This window comes from Pelophylax lessonae, assembly GCF_965119305.1.
Source record: "Pelophylax lessonae genome assembly, chromosome: 7".
In the NCBI taxonomy this organism is placed as follows: domain Eukaryota; kingdom Metazoa; phylum Chordata; class Amphibia; order Anura; family Ranidae; genus Pelophylax; species Pelophylax lessonae.
The window spans coordinates 182090806-182118589 of NC_138774.1; the positions used below are offsets into that span (position 1 = coordinate 182090806).

Consider the following 27784-nt stretch of genomic DNA (forward strand, 5'->3'; position numbering starts at 1 on the left):
TGTATCTATAGCCCAAACGTCATTTTTTTTAGTTGTGGATAGAGTAGGAAAAGTTTAAAACTCCTGTCAGTTTATTTTTTGCTGCATCCTGTTTTCCCTTTTCTTCCTGTCCTGGAGACACAACAAGAAGTGATAGGAAATCTTCCCAACAGGAGGAGAAATACAGTCTTTGACAGATGTCACCACAACATGTATCCCAATTGTAAAAATTCCTGTATCAGTGACAGCTGTAAAAGTCTGGATTACCCATCACTTTGAATCCTGGTCACAATGATCATACAGAAAAACATAGAGGGTAAATCTTTCCAGTGGACTCACAAAAATAGTAACTACCTGGCAGGTTTTAATCCTTCTTCATTCTATCCAAAACTACTAAAAAGGTTACTTTAGATACACTGTAATATGCTTAGCATTAGTCATAAAAAGGATGCTGGAGGGGTAGGTCACAAAAGTAATTCACATAAAAGGAAAATCCAGTTACTCCATTAGGTGGTTTTTCTGTCTATTCACCAGGGATGGTATGACAGAGGTATGGGTGTCTTCATCCTTGGCTTGCGGCTGGGTTATTAGAAATTGAAGTGATAAATATTTTATGTAATAAACATATGTCATCTGTAGATGTTTTTGAAGTTTTATGAACTCTGCAATAAAAGTAGTAAGAATTTCTATGCATTTCTAGGTAAACTTTACATTGATGTGAATTATTAATTTCATATGTTTACTGTTACAGCTGGCACTAAGAGGACCTTCTGGTCCAATGGGTCTCACGGGAAGACCAGGACCAATGGTAAGACTATACACCCATAATACCTTGTTTGATGTTTTGGTGGTGTGACTCTATGACTTACAGCTGTGTAATTTCAGGGATCTCCAGGTCCTTCAGGACTGAAGGGGGAGACGGGTGATCTAGGACCACAGGTGAAAATTTGTGTTTAATATTATTAGAAACTTAAGCTTATTCATTAAATATGCAGAGGGAAGGGAGAATGTTTATACACAGTTCAAACCTTTATAATCTTTAAATGCAGCATTTGTCTTCTGTCAGGGCAAAAAACTATCTCCACTCAAAACATATTACTATTGTAGCGCTATGCCTGGAGGAGCCACTTAGTTTGATGGGTCCTCTGTTCTGCCACGAATCTTTAAACTGCTAACACACGGTATAGAAGGAAGACCGCTTACAACTGTGTAATTTAAGCATTAGTATGCTATTATTATCCAACAATACACAGAAAATAGGCCATAAGCAACTGAATGGTAGAATAAATAGTTGTACTGAGGCAAGGCAATTAAACCATGCATGAATCAATAACAGGCAATTGATAATGTGAACACTGACCTATAAGACACCAATCAACTGAACTGTAGTGATGCTAAACTCCATTTTAACTGATCCAAACAGGGTTAACAAGAATGATGGTCTTTTGTGTGCACACTATGCATACTGCCCCAGTAGTGGGTGGGCATATTCATTCCTGACAAAGGGTACTCCTAGAAGTGACTGCAAAGTACCTGGCGCCTAAATGTCACTGTTAATTGGCTTTCATTTGGGCCCTTCTGTGAGGTGGTGCATGTGTAGCTGTCCCTTTAGGAATGTGCAACGGATAGATAGTGGCCTATTAAACCAGGAACACTCTCTAATGGCAAGAACTGTATGCAGCAAAGGACTGAACTTGGCAGTTTCGTTCACTACTCCTGGAGTGCAACAAGTCCAGCCCTATACTCTTGTCAGTTAGTTGTTCCAGAAGTCTCAGCCCTTCAGATCAGGTTCTCTCTGATGTTTTTGCACAAGTCAGCAGGACTCCCCAGCTTGGGTTCCACAACACAGCCGCTCTCTCTGTGGCCCAGTCTCTTGCTTTGATCCTCACAGGCTCTAACGATACAGCAAGGGTACCCAGCTCTAGTCCTTACACACCAGGCTCTGCTCCCTGTGTAGGCAAGTACAGCGCAGGTCCGAACGCACTGGTTTCCCCACACTGTCTACCCGATCTGCCCCAGAAAAATTCTGCCCCTCCTTATTTGGGCAGAGAATCCTGGGCATTAAAGTTATTAGCATAGCAAATTCCCCTTGATTGGAACAGAGCCGCTGCTGCCAGGAGGGGGGGGGGGGGAACAAAAACTATGGTGGGGAAATCACACAATTTTGGGGGAGGTATGGGGAGGTTTGGGGGATAAATACTGGAACAAACTGCTGTGGGGAAAACTCATTATTGTGGAACTAGTAGAGATGCAGACTATAAATGGGAAAACTCACCATTGAGGAAGGGGCATAGATGCATAACACTGAGAGCAAATCCAATCAATAGAGAAGGGGTGTTCACAGAAACTACTGCGGGGAAATATCACCATTTTATGAGGGACATTGACCCAAAGAACTGTTGGGAAATCCAGCCTGAAGCCCATGAGGAAGCAGGCAGATGATTCAACCTTAGTCCATATTAAAGAATTTGTTTTTTCTTGAGTTGGCCTTTAATGTAATGCAGCTACTGCCAAACATTTTCCAGCTCTAAGATATGATGGGCTGTGGTCTGTATATATCCATACACTGTCTGATTGTATTTTAATTTGCTTTATTTCTATAGGGTCCTCGTGGCTCTCAAGGTACCCCAGGTCCACCAGGGAAGCCCGGACGAAGGGTAAGTGTGTACATTCTACAGAGCAGCCTTATCAGTGGCTCAGGATACTAAACATCCCAGCATACCTTGTGTGTGTTGGAATTTGTCTGATGTCATTCATAGAGTATCAGTGTATGGTTTAGATTTTGTTCAGCATGTAATTTTATGTCCAATGTCTCAATAAATTTACATCAGCAATAATGTTACTCATTTATTTTTTGTATGTTTTTGCGACTAAAAACAATCTTTCTATAAATTGATGCTGAGAAGACATTTTCTCTGCTTATTTTTATTAGTATTTGACGGATCAATCATAAAAGCCAAATTTCCCAGACTGACACCCATATTTTTGCACCTTTCAGGGTCGGGCAGGCAGTGATGGTGCTCGTGGGATGCCGGGACAAACTGGACCCAAGGTATGCCTTATCAGGCATGATGGATCTAAAAGAGTGACTTAAAGTGCTTAGGTTTAATGTAAAATTAAAATAATTTATGTTTCAGGGTGACAGAGGATTTGACGGTCTGGCTGGTTTACCTGGAGAGAAGGGGCATCGTGTAAGTTTTTATTTTATTCCTGTTATAACTTTTTCCAGTGCATCATGTTGGTAATCAGAGTCTTAATATGTAATTGTTGACTATTGACAGGGTGAATCAGGCCCATCTGGACCTCCAGGACCACCAGGAGAGGACGGAGAGAGGGTAAGCTGCCTACTGTGTTTTCATCTATTCCACATGCTACGCCCAAGAATGATGACCAGTCAGTCATGATTCATCTTTTCCCTGTTTGTAGAAGAATTGCCACTTAATTCCTAATATATCAGTGTGTTTTTACTAAGAACTAAAGTTATTTCTACATGTTTACCAATTAAACTCCAAATTTTTGAGTAGGTTTAAACCTGGTGGCTTTTAAGAAGGTCAATTTCTTTGTCTTATACAGCTCAGGGTTAGATACACCTATGGCTACCCATTCTCCTGTTAGGCATGCTTTTTAACTTGGTGCCTGTTGACAATCTACTTACCCTGGAGCTGAAAGGGTAACCCAAAGGGCAAATAACTGTATAAAGGACATAGAGGACCACCATCCCAAAGAAACAATGTGTTCAGCAGGAGCTTTGAAAATGAACTTTTGAACTTGATGGATAGAAAATGATAAAGCCAACAGAAAGCAAATATTATCCAGCTGTCCCTCTATACAGCAGTTAGAATATTGGCTGACCTGTAAAGAACAGAGGAGTGCTGAAGCCCAGAAAAGATGATGATGAACATTTATTAGTTCTGGGTGATGGGACTGACCTGCCGTGCCAGGATTACACAACAGATAAATGTAATATGTCTCTCTTTCTATAGGGTGATGATGGAGATGTCGGACCCAGAGGATTGCCAGGTGAACCTGTAAGTGTTTCAGATTGTAATATCGGTATATTATAGAAAATGTCTGCAGAATGTGCTGGGAATGTATATAGTCAATTATTAGTTCACATATATTTTATATAAGTACAATGAGTACAGTAATAATTTCAGAGTTACCCAAAGAACACCCCCCCCCCCCGCCCAATCTTTTTCCAGTTATTACATATGTAGAAAAGTAAATGTTGTGTGCAGTTTAAAATTTAAGAATTTTGGTGAATTACGGCGAATTATAGACCCATAGTAACTATTTTCATCATTGCTCAAATGAATCCTATTGCCGCCCCAGAGACTACCTTAACACCACTAAATTAGCATCCCACAGAAAAAAAAAATTCCCCTTCATCTCCACCTTCCCCAAGCCATAAAGCCAAAAATACTGGATATTGTATTTGTCATATTTATTGTATGTTAGCCTTTTATGCATGGTCTATTCTTGTGTGAAGTATGTCTGATGTGACTTCGTACCAACAAATTTACCAAACAGAGAATCTTGTTTCTGTGCTGTCTTCCCTTACACAGCTCAGCTAAGCTAAGGTGAGGTCAAAAATAGGATTTTTGTTTCTCAGATCAGTGCAGTTTCTCCTGGTGAACTTCTAAAGTTGATTAGGATATACTACTCTGGAAGTACCTTGGTTATACACAACCATTTTAGTTATGCTCTATTACAGAATAGAAAATAACACTAAAACTTTCACAGTTTACATGCTTACTGTGCGATAACCAAATAACTGCATTACATATTTGCAAATACAATTAAGAGGAAGAAACAGTAAAGCAAAACCACTCCGCGGAACCACTAAGAGGAAGGTAATTCTTTCATATTTAATTCAATAAAAATGCACATTTATAATAACAAACTACACATAAGACATAGTTTTAAAAACATGAATACTCTCTCATAAGTCTTCTCACATTAAGCTGATCACCTTTTTCTATAAATTGTAAAAAAAAGGCTTAGGCACCTTTCACACATGCAGGCCTATCAGTTCAGTCACGTTTTTTTTGTCATCAGTTTTTTTCAATCAACATTAGTTTATCATCTGTCTCATCAGTCACATCAGTTTTTCATCCTTTGTCATCTGTTTTTCATCTGATTTTCATCAGATCTGTTTTTTATAACAGATGAAAAATTGGGCTTTCATCTGTTCAAAAAAACGGATGTTGATGGAAGCGGATGAAAACAAATGTAAATGGATAATCATCCATTTACATCCGTTTTTCTATAGGAATGCATTATTGTTCGATATAAATCCATCAACGGATGGATGAAAACGGATGAACAGTCCGTATGTGTGAAAGGGGCCTTAAAGATAAAATAGTTTCCCTTTTAAACATCCTTGCAACAGCTGATGTTGCCACTATTACCACTGCACTAACTCCATCTAATATCTCACCTGTTTAATACTGGATTATCATGGATTGTGAACTGATTTTTTCAGGGCATATAGAGTAAGGGTGTTGAGGGCTAGTGTAGTCAGATGAGTGAAATTGTCCACTTTGTAGTATACATAAATGCATGGGCCAAACCAGTGGCAGCTTTTCACATTTTATTTGTGTTATTTACAGGGACCACGAGGACTGTTGGGACCAAAAGGGCCTCCAGGCCCCCCTGGACAACACGTAAGTTTGCCTGCCAGGCGACAGCACTAAGGAAGGGCTGCCTCTGTGGGTTACACATTCCATGCAGCTGTATCTGCAATAATCCATCTCCCTCATCATTCTGTATATAGTTGCACAGCAGCAGCGATGTTTAATAAGCCCAAACCAGGGAATTACTGTACATTTTTTGCCGATATTAAAGTCAGGCTGATAAGTTGTGGCTCATAGCAGAACAAGCTGGTGATTGGAGCCCCACAAACACATCTATCATCTTGATGGTGTTGAAGAGAAGATAAACATTTGGAGCTTTGGGCTGTGCAATGTTGTTTAGTAAGTGTATACAAAGAATTCTCATCCCATCAGACTGTTAATGCAAATCCGGGTTTCTTCCTGCTGGGATGACAGCTCCAATACAAGCATCCTTCTGTGCATATGAATGATGAAAACTACAGCAAAGATCTGTCCAGCTGTTGTTAGTGTTCTTTTGTGAGAATAAAACATAAACCTGATTGGTTGCCATAAAAAAAGCCTCTGGTTTTGCCCTTCTTTTGATAAAGATGTGCATAGAAAGCCTGAAAAATTAATTTTCAGAGATGCTGATTAAAATGACAAAGCCTAACTACAAACTTTTCTATAAATTGGATGCTTTAATTGCATGCAAAGCTGTTCTGTCATGTTAAAAATTCCCAATGTACCCGCTAGCGCATCGTTTCCATAAGCTAGCTGCATCCTATAATAATGTGGACTGAGGGTTGTAGCAAAGCCTATGTAATTACTGTCCCAGCCACTGCTTAAGCCACCTATTGGGATAAATTGGAACATGCGGCAGTTTGCGGTCATGCACAGAGGGGTTGTATAAAGCATACACTTGCACAGGGAATATGCTCTAAATGCAGATAGTATGCATTGGGAGCATATGTCCGCATGCATGCAGGTGCTTTAAGCAACCCAGGGCTCACAACCAAATGCAACAGCACCTTCTAATTCATCTCAATGGGCAATTGAACACGGCGGCTGCAAGCTCTGGAAGAGTAATTATGCAGTTTCTACACGCTGCGCGCCCCCCTGTATTGCAGTGTGCATGAAGCTTAAAGGAAAGCTGTAACTATGCTGCTATTTCTGATCTCTTTACTTGTTACTTGATTATAGTTGTTACTTTGCTGTCCTGCCTATTTTGTGACTTCAACACATTCTGACCAGTAGGAATCTGAAATGTTATAGCTGTCATTAAAAGAGAAGGTGAGGGAAATCTTCTAATGGGAATGTCTATTTAGTGACCACTGTCTAAAATACATTTTCCCTCACTTTGTAGAGATTTCCTCTCACTTCCTGCTTTACAGGGGAGGAATGGTCAGAAAGCTTCCCAAGGGGAATCTGATAGTTTTAGCCATCCCCCCACTCCATCTATAAACTAAAAAAAGGCTATGTATGTTATTGTTGTATTTCAAACTATTTCCAAGTTTGTTTTTTTTCCAATTTCAAGTAATTCAGAGTTATGTTGCCTCCAAACTGCAGCTACATTGGTAGATAGAGCAGAATGATGACTGCTAACGCATACATATATTAATTCCAAAGTAACAATTTCACAGACACTATACACTAAACATAAAATGTCATAATTCGTAGGTTTTGTGTGACATTGTTACTGTGTCTGATGATATGTCATCTACTTTTTTTAGGGTGTGTCAGGAATGGACGGACCAGTGGGTCCCAAGGGCAGCGTGGTAAGTGTTGTATGGCTATGATGTAATCTGGGGGGCAAATAGGCTTCTTCTGTACATAACACAAGCTGTTTTTGAATCACAAAATGAAATACACAATAATATTGAAGATTCGTTGAATTAGAAACCTTTTTTTCTGCGTGACGGTCTGCAAGGCCGGAGGTTGGGTGACTGGGATACACAGAAGCTATAATGGGCAGAGGCAATATTGAACATAGTCTATATATACGTGTATACCATGCAGGAAAATGTGCAAAAAAGATTTATAGATTATGTATTATATATTTTGTTAGAGAATGTTTAGAAGACAAGCATTTTTATAAAATGTCTGAGCTTCAAAGAAAGCATCAGAAGACGTTTGTGAGTTTCTCTGGTGTTGTAGACATATTAAGATTTATTTTTTGTCTCATCTTCTTTCAGGGACCTCAAGGTGAACCAGGGCCACCAGGCCAGCAAGGAAACCCAGGTGCACAGGTGAGTCTAATCTTTAAATAAACTTAAAATTAAATGCTAATAGCTTAAGAATTACTAATAATTGGTGGCACAAATTTTTAATTTGCATTTGCCTGGTGTCAGCAATGACCCCTTACATACTGCTATCGAAGGAGGAACTCAATCTTGGACTGAATGAAGCAAAGCACTTAAGTCCCTAGATTATTGTTTGTTTTGGCTGAATTCATTCAGGTGATGCCTACAAAATTTGAACCTGAACACTTTGACCCATTGCCATCAATGGCTCCTACTGACACCCCTTCTAAGAGAGAACTGATGCCTGGCATACGAAATTCAAAGTGCCAGGAATTCGACTGTAATGTTTATAGGACACTTTTCAGTGCTGCATTACAGATCATCTTTAATATATACCTCTCTACATGTGACTCTGGCGGTCCTTGTGCCCTGCTCATTGTCACCTTGATGCTGTCAGGAAGATTTGCATCCCATCAGTAATTCCTCTGCAGTTTCAGATTTTATTTATGAAGTGCCCAGATGGTGTGGGGTAGACGTGTAACTCCCGCTGGGCCGCCATCTTGAGTGGTGAACACCTGGCGACCTTTTGTCTAAGCTTGAATTTTAAAAGGAATGAACAAGTCAACAAGAATAATTTTACTGTGTTGCATCTGGTACAAGAAGGTGGCAGCGATCTTACTGAGTTCAGAAACTGAGTGAATCAGAGATAACCGATAATTTGCCTGTGTGTATATTTTGCTAGGTTTCCTGTTTCGAATACTCGCATGGCATCACCCAATGATGATTGATTTTATCGTATTGTTAGGATAGTAGTCTCAGCATTATGTATCTGATCTGTCCCGTTTATAAATAATCAAGGAGGAAGTTTGCACTTTCCAAGTACTGATGCACTATAGTAGCACTAAAGAAAACAATATGTTATGTAAAAAGCAGCAAAAAGAGCATTAGCTGCGAACAAAACCTGAATGTCAAAATAGCATTGTTCATATATTGAGATATATCTGAGGTCGAATTAATCATTTATTTTAACTACTCTGGAGTCCTCCAATAAAAGTAGAAATTGTAAAAAAAAAAAAAAGTACTAAAGATTTTTTTTTTGCCCCTCAGGGTCTTCCCGGTCCTCAGGGCGCCATCGGTCCGCCAGGAGAGAAGGTAATATGACATGGGGCAGCTGTTGTGTACTTACAGTAATATACACTCCATCTGCTTCTGCATTGTTTGCACCAAGCCTGTCATCCTCCCCTCTTCCACTGTATTAGTGTTTAGCAGAGAATGTATGCCTCTTCAATTAGGGATGACATGTTTACATTAATCCTATACATTCATACAGTGTTGTATCCCTTTCATGGTTCCATTAAATTTGCAGTAAATCACAAGACACGCAATGTAAAATGACACACTCTGCGCCTGTACGTCTTTAAGCTTCAAAAATTACACCACTAACCCACATCACTCTTATACAAATGAATGGATGAGCAAACCACGAGGACCAATTTCTTGTACACAGGTAAAGAGGTCCATCAGTAAAGTTAGTTATTAGTCTGTAACCCGCAGGAACATATTAATAAAGGCAAGAATTTAGCGTGCGGTTTGCTGTTCACAATCTATTGACTCACTGCAAAGAGTACACCTTTTATTGTCTTTTTTGCTGAAGTGAATTTTTTACAGAGTAATAGGCTAGACCCAGCTGTCATATTTGTGGCGATACCGCTGCTTTAAATAAAAAATAAAAAAAACTGTACTGCTTTGCACATTGCTGCCAGTCTATTACAGTATGTATGCTTAGAAGAGGGGGAGCAGAATGATGACCTCAATAATGTACTGCTCCGTCACTTCCTAACCATAGACGGGGGGGGGGGGGGGGAGTTAGTGATCAAGCTGTATTGCTTACCAGCAGTAGAGGAAATCAAGGTCATTGACCTGTCTACTTTGCCTAGTAGAAGTGTCAGGATCACAAGACTTGGTTACATTACATTCTATTACAAATGGGGGGGTAGGTAAAATAGTTCAGGTACACATATTTCAGCTGTGATTCTAGTGAGTCTGAAGTTCTACTTTAATGACTACTGAGATAATATAGGGTTGTGGGTCAGGTGTAACTTGAAAACAGGAGGCTCTTTATAGGTCGAAATAAGTTTGAGCCTTTTGTCACACTGAATCCGACTTTGAAATCGTGTGACTTCACTTGAAACCACAATTTCAAAGTTACATGTCAGTGCGACTACATGTGCATCTTGGAAGACATCTGAGCGGCTTCATGCATAGAGTTCTATGCAAGTCGCACCTGAACTTGCAAAAAGTAGCGCAAGAACTACTGTTGAAATCGGTGCGACTACGATAGAGTAGGATTTTCACCGATTTGGCCGCTTCCATGATGGACAATAAGGTGCAACTTGTCATGCGATCCGAAATTATCAAGTTGCACCGGTGTGACCGAGCATTTAGAGTCATTGTACAGGTCTACTAGTCAGGAAGCTAAGCCTAGTACCTCTGTACTACCGTAACAAATGTGGATGTTGTTATACACATTTAACAACTGATAAAAAAGAAACAAGGGTTATAAAAAATGAACATAAACTAATGTTTAGCCCCGATTCACACCAATTTCAGCTTTGAAATCGTGCTACTTCAGCGTGATTTTAAAGCTGGCGGTCAGTGTGATTTTGTGTGGCTTGCTGACGTCTGTGTGCCAAAAATAGTGCAGGAACCTTTTTCAGAACGGTGAAATTCAGAGTTGTACCAATTTTGAAGGCTTCCATATGCACAAAAAGGGTGCGACTTGTCATGCGATTTTGAACTGTCAAATTGCATGACAAGTCACACTGGTGTGAACAGGGTCTTATAATAGGGTCATCTATTTCCACATAGATTAAAAGAAGGTAAAATAGGAAAACTGATTTCCTTACAGGCCTGTGACAGCCTTTCGTTTGTGTCAGAAAGGCTCTGCATTCCCAAGTCAATAGAAATGCAAAACCCACTTGAAACTGTTCAAATGCAGGTCAGAAAAAGGCCAACTTCAGGTCAACACACCTGTCAATGAACTCTGAATGATCTCAGAAGCATTTCAAAAGGATTTCATACTGTTGTCACTGACATAAACCCAAAGCCTCTCTACACAGGCCCTCGAGCTGTTAGCGGAATCATGAAAGATTGCAGAGTTCTTTATTGCATTGAGTCTCACAAACTGCAACAAACTAACACTGGGAAGGGGTGGGGGTGATAATCTGCACACTGGCGCTTTAGGGCATTTGCCTTACTTACTAAGGCAGGGCATTGTGGGATTTGCAGTTCAACAGCCTGGATAGTAACACTGAAAATCTAATAAATATCTCATCTTCTTTGCTGCTTTCAGGGTCCTCTAGGAAAACCTGGACTTCCTGGTATGCCTGGTGCTGATGGTCCAGCTGTAAGTATACAGCTTCATTTTCTTTTACATCTTCAGACTATCTGCAGTTAATTTTGTTATAGGCCAGCCTGGCATGTGTAGAAATTTTATGCAGATGCATAGAAGGCAAGTTTCTTGTAGATCGAGCTGCCTGTTGCAAAGATGGAGAAAGATCAAGAAGCTCAATGTTCAGGTGTATGAGCTGTTTAAAGGTAACCTGTCAAAGGATAAATATGGGAGCTGCCGTTGCTGGTTGGATTTCCAAGTGCAGCTTTTGATGCTCTTATCCTGGCTTTATTAACAAAGTGTCACCGAGCTAGAATAAGCGGACAAAACAACCTCTGGCAAAACAATTGACTTCATTTTTGAAGGAACAAGGAATGGTTGGTTAGGGCCTTTATCAGGAAAAGAAGTGTTGAGAATTTCTCTAAAAGAGACACAAAAAAATTGTTTTTTTGCTGTTTTTGTTTTTCTACCCAAGTGACAACTGCTCCCCCCCATTTTTTTGTACTGGCATCACAGAGACAGGAAAGAAGGTAAAATCTCCAAAATGGGATCACAAATAGAGTAAGAACTTGACAAAAAATGTTAACTCCTCCCTTTTCTATTCTAAAGTTGAATTTAAGAAAGAAAAAAAACATTTTGACAAGAGCTAGGCTTCAAGACTTTTCAAGCTTTACTAGCTGCAATGTGAAGAATGACATTCCTGGGGCCTGCATCATTCAAACTCAACTGAACAGTTAATTTAAATTAGCTAAATACATTCCAGGTTCATCAAAAACAAAAGGAGTTAAATATCTTACATTTTGTTTACTTAAGTCTAGGTCTTAAGTAAGGTCTTAAGTCCACTGTGGGAACCGCACAAATACCATCTGCTGCAACCATCCACACAGAGAAATGCGAGACGCGCGGGTGGGTGCCATTAATCCACTGGAAACCATACGGTACTGGGAACCTTGGTTCCGTGCTGGCTGTGATTTCAAAAATAGTGCAGGGACTTTTTCCCTCCATGTCCCGGGGCACGGCAGCCCATTCAAATGAATTTGAACCTAGCCTTAGAAAACAGTAACAGTTTGAGTAGAAAAGCTTGTGTCCTGCCAGCATGCTGCTGAGGGGTACCCTTGCTCTCTGTGGGAACTGGGAAAGAGGTCTCACTGCAGCATCTCCTGAACACTGCCAATTAGGAAGGAGCATGCTATCTGCTGATTAGAGATCTGGTTCACCAATTGGATCACTAGTTCCCCATGAAGAGCAAGGGCCTCATTCTGCAGCATGCTGGCTGGACACAAGCTTTTCTATGCAGGCTATGACTTCTTTTTAAAGAAAACAAGCCTAGTACACATGGTCTGAATGTTGGCCGTTTGATTAGAAAGCAGCTGACATTCAGGCCGGACATTCTGACAGAAGCTAAAATTCTGAGAGAAGCCGGCCGGTCAGCTGGCTTCTGTAGAAGGCTCATGACCGAAAAAGGTCTGGTGCCTGACCCCCGATCAGCGCTGTCATTGTTCTGGTGGCAATGGCTGAGAGTGCTGCGTGGAGTCATCCCCTGTCAGAACACCATAGCAAAGCAGGAGAGATTCCTATACTAACATCGGATTGTTAGTACAGCAGCACCGTCGTGCATTGGGTTGAATGAAAATAAAATAGTGGTGTGTACGAGGCTTAAGACTTTGCATGCCTTTTTGTTTCGACGCATCTGTAATGTATTTACCAATTTAAACTGAAAGTTCAATTAAGCTTTAAAAATGGAAGTCAGCATTAGTGGTTCCTCTGTATCTTTTCAGAAAGGTTTACTTTAAACAGTTGTTTTATCTGTAAGATGGTTTGTAATGAGAGGGATCTTTTTATACAAAGGCTGCGGTTAGTGCAGTCTGCTCCACCCACGCATGGAGCACTGAGGGCGAAGATGTGTCAGATGAAAGTCATTTTTTGTTCCAAAAGCAGAAACACTCCAGGACGTGTTTAAAAGGATCTGCAAAATCATGGCTTTTCATTTGACTGCACCGTCTCTCTGTTTTCCTGGATTTTGGCAGCTTTTCTCCATTTTTGAAAAGTTTGATGCAGGGAATCAAGCTGTAGAAAACAAATATGATGAAAAGTATACAGGATGAATACCACCTTAAGGAACAATAGCCTCCCTGAGCCTTGACTTGGAAGCATGGCAGCAGGATGAATTTCTGCAGGTAGTGTTATGATTGAAACATTAAGTTGTCAGGTATGTTATTATACTGCAGTAGCTGTGTGATATTATTGATTGAGGTGCAACTGCAACTGGGGGGGTGGTTGACATCAGTGGTCTGATGAATCCCCACTTGCTCTCCCAATCTTAACTTTTATTGGTTGTTAGTGCTGATGTAAATTGTTGGGCTCTTTGTGGGAATATAGGACATTATATTTAATCTATATTTTATTAAGTGTTGCAGATAATAAAGTACAAAAGACAAATGTCCGTGATGGACCAGAAAGGTACAAACGTAACCATAACAGGAAAACATAGGGATACCCATTAATATAAGTGCTTTACAGTGAGAGCATTAGAAACCATAACAATTCGGTCATATTATACAGAAGAAAGAGAAAGGACAAAAATCCTCATAGCAGAAGCTAACCAAATACATACTAGGTATGGTAATATAAGCCAAACAAACAGAAAACAATTGGGTTCCCATTTATAATACATAGGAGAAAACGTCCACATATGTGGATGTCCATTCGGAAAACCACCTCAACGTCTAGGATGCAATTAATTTAGTGGTGAGCCCAAAAATGGGACAACTCAAGGAGAAAAGAGTATCGAATGAATAGAGAAAGAAAAGGGGGGCGGGTTGGCTACCTAACAGCAGTAGGAGGGCATGTCCACCTAACAGCATCCTCGGAAGTAAGTACACACTCAAACTGTAGTAGAAAGAAAAGAGGCAGAATTGGAAGAGTTACAGGAATGTTTAGTCACTAACTTGTCATCCATCACCCTTTTAATTATCTAAATACTAGCTCAGCCATATATATCCGATTGCTAGATTTTATATCAAATTTGTAATGCCACCCTACCCTAGCTGAAGCATAAGGCTGGATTTACCTTCACCCAGTCTAGTGCGTTGTGTTAACATGTTTTTTTGCATGTGGGTTGTGTTAAGGCAGCCTATTCAAATGGATGGGATTGCAACACACCAAAATGTAAAAGAAAACCCAAAAACAAAGCACAGTAACCATTTTGGAAACCTAGCAGAGCACAACACAATACATTGTAGTGCAATGTCATCCTGTGTGGTATACTACACTGCATTGGAGTTGTGTTGCCTTGGTCTGTTAGGGTGCCATTTAAAATGAATGCCACTGCCACATGCGTAACGTAAATTACAGTAACACAAGTATTACCTTAACATACCACAGTAAAGCCAATAGCCTGCGTCATATAACAATGATGCTGTCAGGATTACATGAAAGAAAGTTAAAACCTTTATTTAATGCCATTTTTACCCTGACCAAGTGTCAGTTAACAGCCCTGAGCTCATGCATGAGATGATCAGCCTTGATGGGGGACTCTCAACTTGACACTGAACTAACATTATTGCTCAGTCAGGAAGGGAATACAAGTTAATGGCAATGCAACAATCTATTCCTGAGAGATAAGCCTGCACTATTATACCAAATAATGGTGGAGATTCAGATTCTTACAACTGCCCAATTCGTTAGAGGTTCTCTTTAGGATAAGCACAGCCATTGAGGCAGTGTCACTGTCACACTACAGAGCTTGTGGTATTCCTGGGGCCAGTATTTAGATTATATGTTTTTTTTTTCCAATATTGTTTGTTATAGCTATCACCATACCATCCCGCCCTTCGGTAAGTATTTGCTATTAATTATTTGAGCATTAATAATCTATATTGATGCACAAGATTCTCTGCAGTCAAATTCGTTCCCTGCATTGACATTCACAGGTTACAGGTGGTGTGTATAATCTTTCTCAGTCTTTTTTAAATCCCAGAAAACAAAACCTAATAAATGATATTGGAATGAAATTCTAGATTTGAACTTTCTGTAGATGCACCCTTATAGTGTATAACCTCAGAACATCCCCTTCTCTGTGTCAATGTTCATGGCATTATCTCCTACTTCATATGGTGCCCACTCCACTATAAACTTAATTTCAATGCAGTAATTTGCAGATTATGCTGAGAATCACACAAGCAGCACAGCATGAATATAAACAAAGGACTTCTGAGAGCAAAATACATTTAATTACTCCAGGTGAGGAGCGCTAAAGCAGCAGAACCAAGCCGTAAATGGTAATGCAGAGAACAATCTCCCTGCGCAAGGCTGTGCGCACCATTCAGCGGGGTCTGGGATCATTGGTATGCATACAATGTTGTGGTGTTTATACAAGATCTATGTTCTCTGCTAGCAGCAGCGGGAGGCACGAAGTCCAGGTGTGCTGCTAATTGTACATCTCACTTAGTAATGCAGATATGAGGCAAACTGTATGAAAATGTCTTACCCTCTGTCTTTTTCTCCACACAGGGTCACCCCGGAAAGGAAGGACCCCCCGGAGAGAAAGGAAGTCAGGTATGTTATTATATAGTGCTCCCATTAACTTAAAAGTCAGCTCCACACAGTCGTTTTTTTCAGTTTGGGGTGTGCACAGGTGAGAAGAATCACCTAATTCTCTCTCTGACACTCATCACTAAGATTTCCCTGTAGTAGTTTGTGTTTCAGATCCTCCTATTAAGGTAACATTTTTCTGCAGTAGTTTGTGTCTCTGCCCCTCCTACAACAATGCGATTTCCTTACAGTAGTTTGGTCACAACGATGACATTTTCCACCAGTAGCCCCTCCCATCATTCCATAATGAAGGTGTCGCTATTTCAAACACAGACCACCAATTTGCTTTTTTTTTAAATTTTACAAAGAATCTACAATGGATGGCTCTGGCCCTCTTCAGCATTGAAAATTACTGACATATATGACAAAAGTTATTAGCTACTCTTTCTTGATATAGGGAAAACATATTCTATGGCATTATACAATTTTCTTGTACAATTTTCTTTAAGATTTACCAAAACCATATAATATGAAGTCAAACCTAAACACTTTCAATTTGTTTGCAATCAGGCAGGTCCTTGCATTACATAGTTGAAGGTAAATCTAAAGGAAATTCAACAAAAAAATGGTATAATGTATGGCCAGCTTAAGCAGAAAAATGGATCTGTTTGGTATAAATGTGTGTTAATTTCATGTCATGAGTCACCTGAGTCATTAACAGGAAGCTGTGTGGCTAATTTTGCAGTATTAAGTGCCGGTTCATACCATAGCAATGTCAAACATCGCATGTTATTTGCGCCACACTGCTATGCAAATCACATGCGATGTCTGTGCGATGCGAATTTGGCCATACAGATTGTATGCCTGAATTCGGATCGCATTCAGACCAAAGTCGTGCAGGACCCTTTTTTTGGTCCGCACGAGAATCGGATCGCATGGGTGTGAACACCCATGCAATCTGATTCCTGCCCAAATTGACAGTTCACACTGCCATATGCAAACTGACCTGGGGGTGTCATTACCTTTGTATTGACACTCCCAGCAGTTTGCATATGGCACTGTGAACTGCCTGTAAGCCAGGTGCGATGCGGAACCCTCAGTGGATTTTCAGGGTTCCCGCATCGCACCAATGTGAACCGAGCCTTAGGCTCTATATTTCCACACCTGGATTAAAATTCTGTATGATCACTGATAGCGCTAATTTTTCATTTTAGTGAATGTTATAGTATGAACCTGTGTATCAAAATTGGGTGTCGTTAACTTTGTATTGACACCCCAAGCGATTCACATATGGCAGTGTGAACTGCCTGGGAGTTGAATGCGATGAGGGAACCCGCAGTGGATTGGCAAGAGTATGTGTGAACCGGGACTTGCTAAATCTGTGGCACCCAGAATCTGGTGCAGTTGTGCCTAGTAACCAATTTGTTTCAGCTTGTTCAATCAAGTTTTGACTATAAGCCCTCATTCACACTGGTACGAATTGTCATGTGATTTGACAGTTCCAAATCGCATGACAAGTCGCACCCCATTGCCGGCAATGGAACCAGTCATGTCGTAGTGATTATGAAAAAGGTTCCTGCACTAAGTTTACCAATTTCATTGTGACTTGCATAGACTTCTGTTAAAGGAAGTCGCAAGCCGCCAAAAAGTCAGCAGTGCAAATCGCACTGATATCACGCTGAAGTAGCGCGATTTTAAAGCCGCACCGGTATGAATGAGGGCTAAAACCTGGAAGCTTATTGGTTACTTTGCATAGCTGCACGAGATTGTGTGTCCACCAGTTTTAGTAAATCTCCCCCTCAGAGTCTTAGGACCTCTTCTTGCCCTCCCTTCTGTATTTGTTCCTTAGGTGTGGATAATTCAAGGGTGTAGAAAATCTGATCTAAAATGCTAGTGAATACCTAGAGGTAGCTTTGAAAAGTATTGACTCTAAATGTACATGAATACTCCGCCATAAAGAGTCCCAGTTCTAAAAAGTCTATAATCTTAAAACCTCATCCACCTGCAGTAAAAGTGTTGCCAAAAAGGAAAGTCACAGTTGCAGCTATGAGCCTGTGCTGCACATGAAGCAAACTCTGAGAACTGTTATTCAGTTTGGCCACTGGATGGCAGCGCTGCTCTGCTGAGGAGAGACACAAAATTTGTAATAATAATCTCTGCAAACGAATACATTTTTTTTAACTGACTGCTGATACAGCTTTGGAGGATTTCATTTCTCATCTGTTATTTAAAGGAGACAAATAAATGACTACTTAAATGGATTGATCAGTAGACCAGGGCTAATTTTATAGGCTGCCAGGGTTCAGATGAATAGACACATGTTTATCATATTACATCTTCTAAGGGCGTTAGGCCATATTTACACTAGTGCAATTTGTATGACAATAGAAATCACATTGTTTTCAATGATGCCTATTCACATCAATGCAACTAAGCACAACGTGATTTTGGAAGAGGGTCCTGTACTACTTTGGTGTGGTTCCAGCATGATTTTGGCCCCCTAGAATATTCATACCGAATCCACAATGCAATCAAGTCGTACTTTATAATCACGCTGCAAATCTGATCCAATTGCAACAGCAGTAGTGAGACCCAAGCCTTAATTTGCAGAAATATATAATTAACTGTTAGAAGTAATCTCTTGTTTTTAAAAAAAATAGTTGGTTTATATAAGAATGTTTTTTCTTTTGCCAGCTGACCTTTTACAGAGGTCAGAGGGCTGATAGCATAGGGCAATGGCCTGCACAGCAAAGTGACATGAATGTCCTCATTATCTGGACAGGTGCATCAGTTCTGATGTCACACAGGCGATTCCTCCGCTGGCAACACATTAACAGTAGCAGAATTACTGAGGTGCAACAACCACTTCCCGTAATGGCCATTGCTTCCCTGTAGGCTTAGCATACTGCAGAATCTCACAGAATCCCACTCCTTAGTGAGGGAGCAGTAATAGGGCAACATCTCTCCGATCCAACCAGGGTGGGAGCAACTCTATAGGAGAAGGTAAGTAATCTCAGGGTGAACTCCCTCATCTGACATGGCCCTTACAAACATGTTGGAACTATTACTTTTTATCTTTTAAAATAGCACTTTTCTTTTAGCTCAGCTTGCAAAATATCAATTCACCTCTTGCAATGAGATCTAGCTTATAAACCGTACAAATCACCTTCTTGTGTTTCTGGCTACTTTTCGAGAAATGGTGGTCCATGCATCTAGCAGGGTATTCTGAGAGCTGTAGTTCATCATCGTTGTACTATCCCCTCTCCCCTACCTAGAGAATTAAATATTTTACATTTCCATAAATCTTCTATTTCACCTTCATTTTTATTCCTGGCATCTGACAGGTGCCACTGGCCATGAAATATTCCCCGATAAAATATGCCAAGAAATATTTTCTGTGCCTCTCTCTTCCTCTGGGCGGTAAAGTAGAAAGAATTTATTTAAAAATCTAGGAAACCCACCCGGGGCTTGCTCTGACAGGCCGCATTTCATTAGTTGTCTTCAGAGGCAAGGTAGTTTAACTCTATGATACATGGCCAGGACGCCAACAGTTGTGCAGGGCAAATCCCGAGCACACTTTTTTTTAGCTTTAACACAACAGTTAATTGGGTCACATAGTTCTTCTACAGGCGAAGACAGCGAGCACTCCCACTTCATATTGCACTCTGCAATATTCTGTCTCACTCCTTGGGAGTGGTGTTGGAGGTCAGGGTATTTTTTTTTTTTGCCATCTGTGTCCTTTGGGGAGATTTTCCTTCACTTCCTGTTCTATAGCCAAAACAGGAAGTAAGAGGAAATCCTTCCAAAGTGATGGAATTCTGGCGTATCAGTGATGTTACTCAGATGAGAAAGTGCGGATATATTGTCACCCTTTTGTTCCCAGTGGGACATCAACCTGCCCTTATTTCAGTTTTATCACTACAATGATATATTATTACTCTTAATGCAATTATAGTATAAATACTAGGGTGCAGGAGAATTCATCTTTTTGGCTTGTTTAATAAAAATCCCTACATCCGCCAAAACATTGTTTCATTTTCAGTGAAGTGGGTAAGAGTTGAACTATGTGTCAGGTTTTATTGTTGTCTATAAAAGTGATTTCCACTCACTTCCTATTTTAACGGAGGTTTTTAGCAGAGGTAAAGGAAGACTCAAAAAGCAATAACAACCCCCCATTTTAAATTTGCATGTTTTTTGATTTCTTTATCCTTCTCGGAGAGTTATCCTATTACTTGCTGTCACTGGTACAAGAGATGAAGGTTAAATCACGTGTCGAACGTAAGTTCCACTCGAACATCAGCTGTTCGTCTGTTCGCCGAACACACACACAAACAAATGGGGCGCTCGACAGAAAGTTCGCCCGCCAATGAGCGCCCCCCATAATGCACTGCCCTGATGCAGTGAACAAATTACTGATGATCACAGCACAATGTCCTGTCAGAGCCGTGATTGGCTAAAGGAAGGGTGCCTTTAGCCAATCATGGCTCAGGGGCTAAGTCCACGTCCCACACTATATAATGCTGCTGCTTACACGGCAGCCGTGTATAGTTTGTGATAATAGAGGTTAGGCAGGTAGTTAGTAGATAGTGAGTTGAGTTGGTTTAGTGCAGTCAGTGTAGTGTACAGGCACTTTGTACTCCACTTTTATAATGTATGGATATGTTATTTTCCTGGGTCCACTCTCAGTACTCCCCAAGTTTGGTGTCCCTGTCATAGTTTGTGAGCAGTGCTATTGCAAGCTGACCAAGATTTCCCATAGATGCCAATGTTAAAGACAGGAAGCAGTGCCATGTCAAGCTAACCAATATTTCCCATAGACCCCAATGTTCAAGCCAGAGAGCAGTGCCATGTCAAGCTGACCAATATTTCCCATAGACGCCAATGAGCACTGAAAGCTGAAAATTGATCTAGGCAGGAAGGGGGTGAAAGTGCCCTGTATTTAAGTGGTTAACCACTTAAGCCCCGGAGGATTTGGCTGCTCAAAGACCAGGGCCTATTTTGCGATTCGGCACTGCGTGAATTTAACAGACAGTTGCGCAGTCGTGCGACACTGTACCCAAATGAAATTGACGTTTTTTTTTCCCACAAATGGAGCTTTCTTTTGGTGGTATTTGATCACCTGTGCGATTTTTACTTTTTGCGCTATAAACAAAAGAAGAGCAACAATATTTTTCACATTTTTCTATGTGAAATTCTCAAAAAAAAAAATGTAAAAATCAAAATTTTTTAACATTTTAGGCCAATTTGTTTTCTGCTACATATGTTTGGTAAAAAAAAATCGCAGTAAGCGGATTTTGATTGGTTTGCGCAAAAGTTATTGCGTTTACTAACTACGGAAAAGATTTATGTCATTTTTATTGTTTTTTTTTTTAACTAGTAATGGCGGCAATTTTTTTTTTTTTTTTTGCGGGACTGCGACATTGCGGAGGACAGATCGGACCCCTGACTGACGTTTTTGACACTTTTGGGGGTACCAGTGACATTACTACAGTAATCAGTGCTATAAATATGCACTGTTACTGAAAAATGACACTGGCAGGGAAGGGGTTAACTTTATTAGTGATCAAGGGGTTAAGTGTGTCCCTAGGGGCGTGATTCTAACTGTCAAGGGGCGTGGCTTGTGATGTAACCACAGAGACATACGATCCTACATAGCAGGATCGTATAGTCTCTGCAGTTACATTAGGGAGAATGACAGGCGGCTTTGTTTACATTAGCCGCCTGCCTTTCTCCCTCTCCACTGGGAGATCGCCAATGGCCGGCGGACATCGGAGCCGCCGGGCACTCGCGCGGGGGCGGGAGTGCGCCTCCAGTGGCGCGCGCGCGCCCCCTAGAGGCTCGTGGGCGAGCGACGTACCTATACACCGCTTTGCCCAGGAGGGGCTGACCGCCGCAGTATATGTACTTGCGGCGGTCGGCAAGTGGTTAAGGAGAACCCTATTACAGAATTAAAAAAAAAAAAATGCCAAAATTGAAAAAAAAAATATGGCGTGGGTTCCCCCCCAAAATCCATACCAGACCCTTATCTGAGCATACAGTCTGCCAGGATGGGGGGGGGACGAGTGAGCCCCCCCGTAACATACCAGGCCACTTGCCCTCAACATGGGGAGGGTGCACCCCCCAAAGCACCTTGTCCCCATGTTGATTAAGACAAGGGCCTCTTCCCGACAGCCCTGGGTTGTGGGGGTCTGCGGATGGGGGCATATCGTAATCTGAAAGACCCTCCTATGTGAATGGGTATCGATTACATCCTACCTCTACCCATTCACTAAAAAGGTGTACAAAAAAAAAAATAAACACAAAAGACAGTTCTTTATTCAAAATTAAAAAAAAATTGTGTCCCCCGATGTAAATCTAATGTCAATTACGACGCTCACCGCACCCGTGCGTGATGCCTCACCTCTTAAGAGGCGTTCCGCCGAATGACGCTCTTGAGTTTTGACAGCGCTTTTATAGGCACGGGGCAGGGTCACCCGGTGGCACCGCCCCCATCTGACGCCACGTGAAGCCTGAGGCCAGAGACTTTAAAATGATTTCAAGGTTTCCTTTGGGGTAGAAAGGTTGAGAAAGGCTGTTCCAATGTGGGTGCTTACTCTGAGACAGAATGGCAGTTGGTATTTTCAGAAGGAGGTTAGCAATAGCAGTGTACAAATTTCTTCCCATATATGTTTCCTTAAAAAAAAAAGAGGTTACTGCGGTGTCCATAACTGAATTGCTGACAGGAAGCACACTGTATGAAATGAGATCTCTGCCCTCCGCATTAAGCTTTATCTTAAGTTAAGTTAAGTTGGCATGGACAGCCCATAGTTTGCACCATTTGAAAACAAGTCAGCAGCGCAACTGCTGTATTCTTATCTGGAAAGCTGCCCACCATGCACAGTGGGATCTGGTGATCCGACAATGAAGGAAAGAATATTTTAGCCTTCATCCTGTTTTGGTATCAGGGGATGCAGCTGTCCAATCATGTCATAATTTAAATATTATAACAAAAAAGTGAAACATAAAAATAATCCCACCTAGCAGCGCTCAACTCAAATAAGTGCACACGATATATGTGAACAAAATAAACAAACAATTAAATCAATAAATAGATATATATATACATGTGTTCAAATAATCACCGAAAATCCAATCCCAAAATTAATTTTTGGACAATGAATCAAGTGAAAAAATCAGTGGAAAAATTCCAGTGAAACACATATGGATAAATCAATGTATAACTAAAAGTTCAATAGTAAAAGTCCAATAGTAGGAGAATAGTGATATGTGATGATCCAGTGAGATACCAGTGTAAGCTGAACAGAAACACACTAACAAAGTGTCCGCCACCTTTGTGCTCCACTCCCCTCAGCTAGAACACTCACTCCACCTTTTGCCCTCCACTCTCATGGATAGGGCTGATAACGCTTTAGAATATGCACCACTGCACAGGATATACGGAATAATGGATCCTTGGTGATTCTCAAGATGCCGCTCCACATAAACAATAAAAGAAAGAGGAGAGCCAACTAGTGCAATAACGTATGAACTAGTTTATTCCATTTAAAATCCATTAATATGCACGTACATGGGATAGAAGTATGCAAAACACATCATAATCAAGAGTGGGGATCAGGGTGCTCACTTGCTTCGGATGCATGATGTACCAGCATTCGGGTCCAGGACTCTCCGGTGAGACACCGCCGATCACCCGATCAATCACCAGGCACGTCGTATGGCCAAACCCCTGGATAATTTGAACATTATTTGACAACGATAATGTGAAACTTCAGGGTCTTACCAAATGATACAGATATCAGCATCTAGTGCTGTGTCTGCAAGCCCACAGCTTGTCTCAGTCTCTCTTTTAACTCTAGCCAAAACTTCTATTTTTAGTTTTGGATGGAGTGGGGAAGAGTTACAACCTCTGCTAGGGTTTTAGTACAGTTTATATCCCCATCAGTAAGATTTCCCTGTAGGTGCAGACATACAACAGGACGTGAGAGAAAATCGTAGCAAAACCGCTTTAACATTTCCTCTTCACTCCTGTCCAGTAACAAACTTCAGTTTTGGATTTCACATTCTGTTGCAACAACAATGGTCATTAGGACAAATAAAGACGGTGAGTCAACCGTAAATCTTCTTTACAATATCCCAAAAAATAAGTGCAAGAGAAATTCTACACTACTTGTAACTATACTTCCTGATCTATTATTTACAATATACGATTTTTGCTGGCTGTGACCCATAGGATTTTTTGAGTACAGCAGCGTTTTTCACCACTCTGTGATACCAATAATAAGAATTTGTTTTCTGGTCTCAGAAAATGAGGTGGACTGCAGCAACCGTGATTGCAGAACGCACAGTGTGGCCCTTGGGAATAGTTATGTAATCACCTACAGGTTTCCAGCATCTAAATCCCACTATTTTTGTTGAATGTCTTGCCGTGCTGTACGTGCGCCACTGCTAAGAAACCCAAATTCTTATTCTTTATAGTGTGCCTGTGTGGTTTTTGTTGTAAACAAACACAATTTGAGGGGTGAAAGCAGTGCAGGTTGCTCGTGTCTCAGGTGGCTGTATGCATATTCAGCAGTAAGCGTGCGCGGGGCTGTAATCAGATTGGAGCAGGGAGGTATACACAGTGAGGTTTCTGTCTATCAGTTGCCAAGCAACAGCACAGAAACTTAATTCAAAGTTTAGACTCTGAACGGGGAGCTTGGAAAAACAAAGACAGTGGCACATGCTGTGTTGTAAATACAGGCCCTTTGCTTGCCGCGGTCCAGATTACTATTCCAAATTGGGGAGGGGGACTGGCCATAAATCCTTTTTGAAGTGGACCTGTACTTCTGTGTTGACGTCATGTTTTACATTAACAGCTTTGCTGCACTAGATAAATAAATGGCAAAAAGGTACTTGACTATCCTGGAGAAACTGCTGCTTCTGACTATTTCGACTTCTTTTTGAGTAGCATTGGTCAGGTGATCTCTGCTTTAATAGACAACAAAAGCAATCACATGACCAAATGGATAGGCTTTATCATTTTTTCAAGTTTGCATGCAGGTTTTCTTTAACTATAAATTTATAAGTACAAAAAAATAAAAAATAAAACTCAGTTATTGATAATTATCTTACATGTTCAGCAGAACTGCAAAACCCTGCAGAGCAATGTGAAAACCTATTGCAAAGTTCAAGTCTAGTGTACCCCACAGTCAGAATGAATTCCTGTGACATACACTGGCCAAAACAAGTTCTGCACCTTAAAAGCAAAACAATTAATCACAGGGGGACTTTAGTACTGAACGCTTCATTTGACATTACATTTTTGTATCATTACCTACAGGGTCCTTCAGGACCTCAGGGACCAATCGGGTATCCTGGACCTCGAGGTGTGAAGGTAGGTGTTGCTAATCAGATCCTGGGTTGTTTGTTTTTTTCAGAATGTCTGTACCATTGTCTATCTGCCCACTGTCTTACTTTTAAATTCATTACACAGTCACACACATTACAATTTTTCTGTACAATATTCTTTATATCTACCAACAACTATGTTGCACAAGGGCCTGCCTAATGGATATAGATTGATTGGATAGTTTAGGTAGGTCTTATTATGAAATAGTTTAGTAACTCTCAAGTTACAAGGATTGTACAGTCAAATTGTAACATGTGTGGTGGCCTAGGCTGCAGACTACACCACTGAAACTGATGTCATTGTGTCTGAAATAGCATGGGTCAGAGAATGTCAGCCTCCATCTGGGGCTTTTACACAGGCCTTGTAAAGATATAGTTCTTATATTGTTGTGGAATGCATATGAAAACCCTTGTCATGCCTGGCTATTACACCCACAGAGGAGAGCACACTACGTCGGTACAATGGCATGATTGCATGTTGATGACTTTGCAAGTTCCATCAGTTGAAGTATAAAGTAAACCTGTAACTTTTTCCAAGTAAATAAACTGTTTACAGAAATTTAATACAGGTGATCAGAAGTTCCTCCTATAGACCTCTACCAAAATAGCGACCTTTCCTGGTTAGGCCTGGCACTGACCCTCCTCCCATTTTTCATTATTGGCTCAGTGCTATGAAGGCTGGCTTTACTAGGCCCAAAAGAGTAAACTTGACCAGTAAAAGTGGCCATTTCCACCCCAGGATGGGTGGAGTTATAAGTAGAAAAGGTCACATGGAGTGTGGTTATGAGGAAGTGGTAAATATAAAACTGTGGTGAATATTCACCAGTATTTGATGGCAGATGTAGAAAGGTAAATGCTTTAAGACAACTGTGGCATTGGAGAGGTTAATTGTGGTGCTGACTCAGGCCAGCCTGTGAAAAAATGATGGCAGCCGTCCCCCAGCTTCCTCTTCTGGCTGCACTTCACTCTTCTCCATTAGGCAAACATTAAGAGTGTGAAGAGCAAAATATCTGCCTTTCGAGCTGTCATTAAACTAAGTGAATTATCCTCCACTGCCACTGAGAAGGGGGCTGCAGAACAGCAAAAATTCTCCTCCAAAGTGTCATAATTAGATTTGCTAAAGTGGAGATGGATGGGTGTACTGCCGAGCTTAATGGAGACAATTTACTACTTTATATATTTATTTTCTTGTGTGTCAGAAGCCATTTGCTGTCATTGCGCTCAATCACAAATGGGTTTATAAATGGACACACTAAGCAATTGGTGAGACTTTCTAGTTCAGGTTGAAGACTAAAGGGCTACTTTAAGATATTCTTACCAGGAACCCATGAAATAGGGTCTTAAATCCCTCAGAGCTATATTGTAATAGTTATCCTACCGCCAAAAGGTACCAGAATAAATGAGAGCATTGTTATATTATGTCAATATATAGACAATTGTACTGTATACTGAGGATTGCACTCAGCATACAGACAAGACAAAAGGTACTATGTCTATTGCAAAGATACTAAGAGTTCCTCCCAGCATACAGAACATGAGAAGTTCTACTGTGCAACCTCCATATATACAGAATAAGAACAGATACTGAGAATTACAGCCATTATACAGAACACAAGAAGTGCTTCTGTGCAGCATTCATATATATGAATTAAGAAGAGCGGATACTGAGAGTAACAGCCAGTATACAGAACAGAATATGTTATGCAGCCTCCATAAATACATAGAGCAAATACTAAGGAATACACTCAGCAGGAAGGAAAAGAGGAGTTGCAGCATCTGTATATACTGAATAAGAGCAAATATTGAGAGGCATATTCACTTTTCAGGCCAAAATTAGTGTGCAGCAGCCATCCATACAGAAAAAGAACAGTTACTGAGAATTGTATCTAGTGTACAGGAAAAGAGAAGAAGAGCTGTGTAGCATCAGCATTTAGAATATGAACAGATATCAGAAATTGGGGCTTGTTTACACTAGGTACTTTAGTGCTGCTAAGCGCAGTCTGAACTTGTAGACAAGGCATATGGCTTGTTCCTAATTAGGTCAGTTCACATCACCACTTTGCAGTGGTGCACACTGGAAAAATTGGCGCAGTACTTTTTTTCAGAGCAGCATGGCACATCGCAGTCCACGGCATTGCACCATGCTTGTGACATCCATAACCTTCTCACTGCACCCCAGCAGCTGCAATCTAACGCAGCTGCCAATGTACACAAGCCAATACCCAGTGTAGAGAGCAAGAGAAGTGCAATTATTCAGTATCCATACATACAGAATAATAACAGATACTGAGACGTACACCTAGCATACAGAGATGAGGCAGGGTGCAGTGTCTATATACTGAACACAGAGAAACAATATTGTGAATTCTGGTACCATGGTCATGTTACTTAGGCTGATTAAGACTGATTCAAATTTCAGGGACCAGAAATCTACCTAGAGGATACATTTAAGCTTTATATGCCCTACAGAATGCCATCTCTAGAGCCCCAAGCAATATTAGCCCAGTAAATAAGGAGACGCTGTACAGTAATTTCAGAGCACTGTGCAGTTCACATATCTCACCAGTAGAGTGTGCAGTGATAGAAGCATGTTTTACAGAAGAGATCATTGCAGCTTGAGAACCTCTGCTGATTACTTCTTAAGGCTCCTATATAAACAT

At 40.8% G+C, this 27784-nt stretch overlaps 1 protein-coding gene across 3 annotated transcripts in view; it reads left to right on the plus strand.

Annotated features, from left to right (window-relative positions):
• Positions 1–27784, plus strand: part of COL5A1 (collagen type V alpha 1 chain) — a 275391-nt gene that overhangs the window by 152958 nt on the left and 94649 nt on the right. For all 3 annotated transcript variants that reach the window (XM_082264614.1, XM_082264613.1, XM_082264615.1), the window contains exons 14-27: positions 731–787; positions 865–918; positions 2583–2636; positions 2978–3031; positions 3117–3170; positions 3261–3314; positions 3963–4007; positions 5592–5645; positions 7304–7348; positions 7766–7819; positions 8921–8965; positions 11166–11219; positions 15717–15761; positions 25057–25110. In XM_082264614.1, the coding sequence (XP_082120740.1) occupies positions 731–787; positions 865–918; positions 2583–2636; positions 2978–3031; positions 3117–3170; positions 3261–3314; positions 3963–4007; positions 5592–5645; positions 7304–7348; positions 7766–7819; positions 8921–8965; positions 11166–11219; positions 15717–15761; positions 25057–25110 (723 nt within the window). The remainder of the gene's footprint in view (positions 1–730; positions 788–864; positions 919–2582; positions 2637–2977; positions 3032–3116; positions 3171–3260; positions 3315–3962; positions 4008–5591; positions 5646–7303; positions 7349–7765; positions 7820–8920; positions 8966–11165; positions 11220–15716; positions 15762–25056; positions 25111–27784) is intronic.